Consider the following 3,048-nt stretch of genomic DNA (forward strand, 5'->3'; position numbering starts at 1 on the left):
CTCTCTCTCTCTCTCTCTCTCGTCTTTCTCTAGAGCTGATGCTCTATGTTGATTTTCTCCACTCCTAAAATGTGAGGACCTAAGTTTCTGTTTGTTAAAACCACCCGCTGACCTGTGGTATTTCTGTTAGACCAGCACTGAGAACGACGACAACGCCCCACCTTCCTTGCCCCTAAGACCAGGAAATAAACCCTTAGACTTTCCCAGACTTCTTCCTTGTCGTGGAAGAAATGACCTCTCTTTCAAGACTGAAAGCAATTGTTTCCCCAAACTTCCAGGAGTGCCAACCCCGCCTCCAGGGCTCCTCTCTAGAGATGTTGTGGTTGCTAGGTGCCATCGAGTCGGTTCTGACCCACAGGGACCCTGAGCACAACAGACCAAAGCACTGCCCCGTCCTGTGCCATCCTCACAATTATTCCGATGCTTGAGCCCATTGTTGCAGCCACCACGTCAACCCATCTCATTGAAGGCCTTCCTCTTTGTCGCTGTCCCTCCTCTTGGCCACGCATGCCATCCTTCTCCGGGGACTGGCCTCTCCTGACACCGTGTTCAAAGTACACGGACTGAAGCGTTGCCCTCCTTGCCTCTAAGGAGCAGCCGGGCTTAGAGATGCTAGGAGAACAAATGCCACCGGCCGATGGCTTTAAAGAACGGAACTGCGTTTTCTCCTAATGAGGAGGCTGGACGTCTGAATGCAGGCCACCAGCTCCAGGGAAAGGCTCTGCCTGCCTGTTCCGGGGGACTATCTCTGTCTCAGCTTCTCTAGCCTTGGCATTCTCGAACTCCTTGGTTATCTCCAGGTGCCATGACCTTCTCTCATCGGTGCTTGTGTCTCTCGGTGTCTAATCTGCTCTTTTCCTTCTTTCTTTCTTTTTTAATCTGCTGTTTTCATATCTCAGGAGGCATTGCATTTAAGACACATGCTACACCAGCAGTTCTCAACCCGTGGGTCGCAACCCCTTTGGAGGGGGGGAGGTTTGAAGGACCCTTTCGCAGGGGTCACCCGATTCATCACAGTAGAAAAATTATAGTGATGAAGTAGCCACAAAAATAATGTTATGGTTGGGGGGTCACCACCACATGCGTCACTGTATTAAAGGGTCATGGTCTGAGGAAGGTTGAGAATCACTGCTCTACATGGATAAAGGAGCCCTGGTGGAACATGGCTAACTGAAAGGTAGGTGGTTTGAATCCAGCAGCTGCTCCTTGGGAGGAAGATGTGGCAGCCTGCTTCCTTAAAGATTACATATGGCCTCGGCACAAACGTACGATCATCAGACCTAACAATAAGCTCACAAACAACCGAAGACAAAATAGCTGGCGGGGACCTCCTAAAAAGAAGACCCGTGTGTGCATCAAAAGAGTGAAACAAGACCACTGGCTGGGAACGATGTCGACAACGGCAACCTGGATAGGGACTAACCTCTAGAATCGATAGAGAACTGCCGAACTTCGACGTGCACACGACGAACGATCCAATGGAAGGCGAGCAGAGGACATGAAGAGGCAGTGCCCCAAAGGAGCCATCCAGGGAGCCAACAAGCATATGAAAAATCTCTTGCACGGCATTTGAGACAGGAAAGCGAATTGAGACTTGCAAAAGCGGGGATTGCAATCAGTGATGTGAAACAAAAGGTGTGTGGATTGTTAAGGAGAAAACTGACGTGCTCTGCGAGCCGCCACCAAATTCACAATAAAATAGTTTTTAAAATGCCTTTAAAGAGTGCCTCATAGTTTAACATTCACTCATACATAGATCACACTCAGATAACACAGATTTTGCTTTTGAGGACACGCCCTAGTAATACTACTCCTGTGCATCTACCTGAACGTCTTTCTGGGAAACCGACCGAAGCCAAATTTCCACGGAGAACACGCTGCAGATTCCGCTATCCATTCAAGAAGTGGTTCGGCTGCCTGATCAGGGCTTCGGAAATCTCAGAGGGAATGAAGACATGATCCGGCCAGGACTCAAGCTAAGGAGATGGCTGCAAAGCTAAGGAATAGGATGAGGGGGTTCCTTGTCTTCTCTTACCAGTCATGATCAGATCCAGGGGTTCGCTTAGCTGTGACCAGTGCTCCCCGCTCAGATAGATGCATCGGTAAGGCCCTGCATGGTGTAGTGTCATGGCCGGGATGGAGAAGGTGACCTTGTCACATGATTTCGGTCTCTTCAAGGCAAAAAGTTGTTCCTTGAAAAGCAAGTGATACTCCACAGCCTCAGGAAACCCCTGGCACCAGATGGTCACCGGCCTTCCCTTGGCAATGATGAAACTGGGTTTGGCCCAAATGATGGGTTTCAAGAGAGTATCTGAAAGGGAACCCGAGATTGGAGTTTCAGATGATCCCCATCCCCCACCCCACTACCCAGCTACCACCACGCTACTTCCCAATGAGCTGCTGCCCTCAGACCCAGTGGTCCAGAAAACCCGCTGGCATCAAGTGGAGACTTAATCTGAACAGAGAAGAGGGCTCCCGAGGCTTTGAAAGAAGAACTCACGCTTCGTGGAACTGGTCATCTGGCTCAGACACAGCCCTGTAAGAGAGGGATCATGAGATGGGTGGCCCCACCCTCACCCAGACCTCTGGGTTCCACCTTCCTTCCAAGCAGGAGCTCACCGAGGCAGAGCAGGGCAGCGAGTGTGGAAGGCATAATACAGAGCCTGCCAGGCAAATGTGGACGAGTTTTAGAGGACCAGGTCCAGCAGGACAGGCAGATGTACAGGATGTGGTGGGTGACACCCAGCATCGGTCACCATGGGACTTTCACAGTGACCTTTTTTAATAAGAAGAATCATAGCTCTTCCTTCTCACCCCCCACCCCCCTCAGGACCCAAGGCATGAAAGACATGACACCTACGACACTGTTGACGACACCCGTAGTCTAACTGGCAATGGTTTGCCTCACTGCAAACTCATTTCTGGGTGAACATCTACATTCTGAAATATGAACACGATGCCCAGGGGACATAGGGGGCAATATGCTGAATAAGCCCTTGGGAATCACTCAGTGAAATCCTGCAGCCCTTGAGAGTCGATGAACCTTCA

General features: G+C 50.5%; 1 protein-coding gene across 1 annotated transcript in view; it reads right to left on the reverse strand.

The window, feature by feature from the left end:
• LOC101647060 (natural cytotoxicity triggering receptor 1) overlaps positions 1-2,653 on the reverse strand; it is a 7,036-nt gene extending 4,383 nt beyond the window's left edge. The window contains 3 exon segments of the mRNA XM_045292390.1: positions 2,035-2,311; positions 2,501-2,536; positions 2,620-2,653. Of these exon segments, the coding sequence (XP_045148325.1) occupies positions 2,035-2,311; positions 2,501-2,536; positions 2,620-2,653 (347 nt within the window).
• Between the last annotated feature and the right edge of the window lie 395 nt (positions 2,654-3,048).

This window comes from Echinops telfairi, unplaced genomic scaffold, assembly GCF_000313985.2.
Source record: "Echinops telfairi isolate 266 unplaced genomic scaffold, ASM31398v2 ScPeMD7_655;HRSCAF=1070, whole genome shotgun sequence".
Lineage (NCBI taxonomy): Eukaryota > Metazoa > Chordata > Mammalia > Afrosoricida > Tenrecidae > Echinops > Echinops telfairi.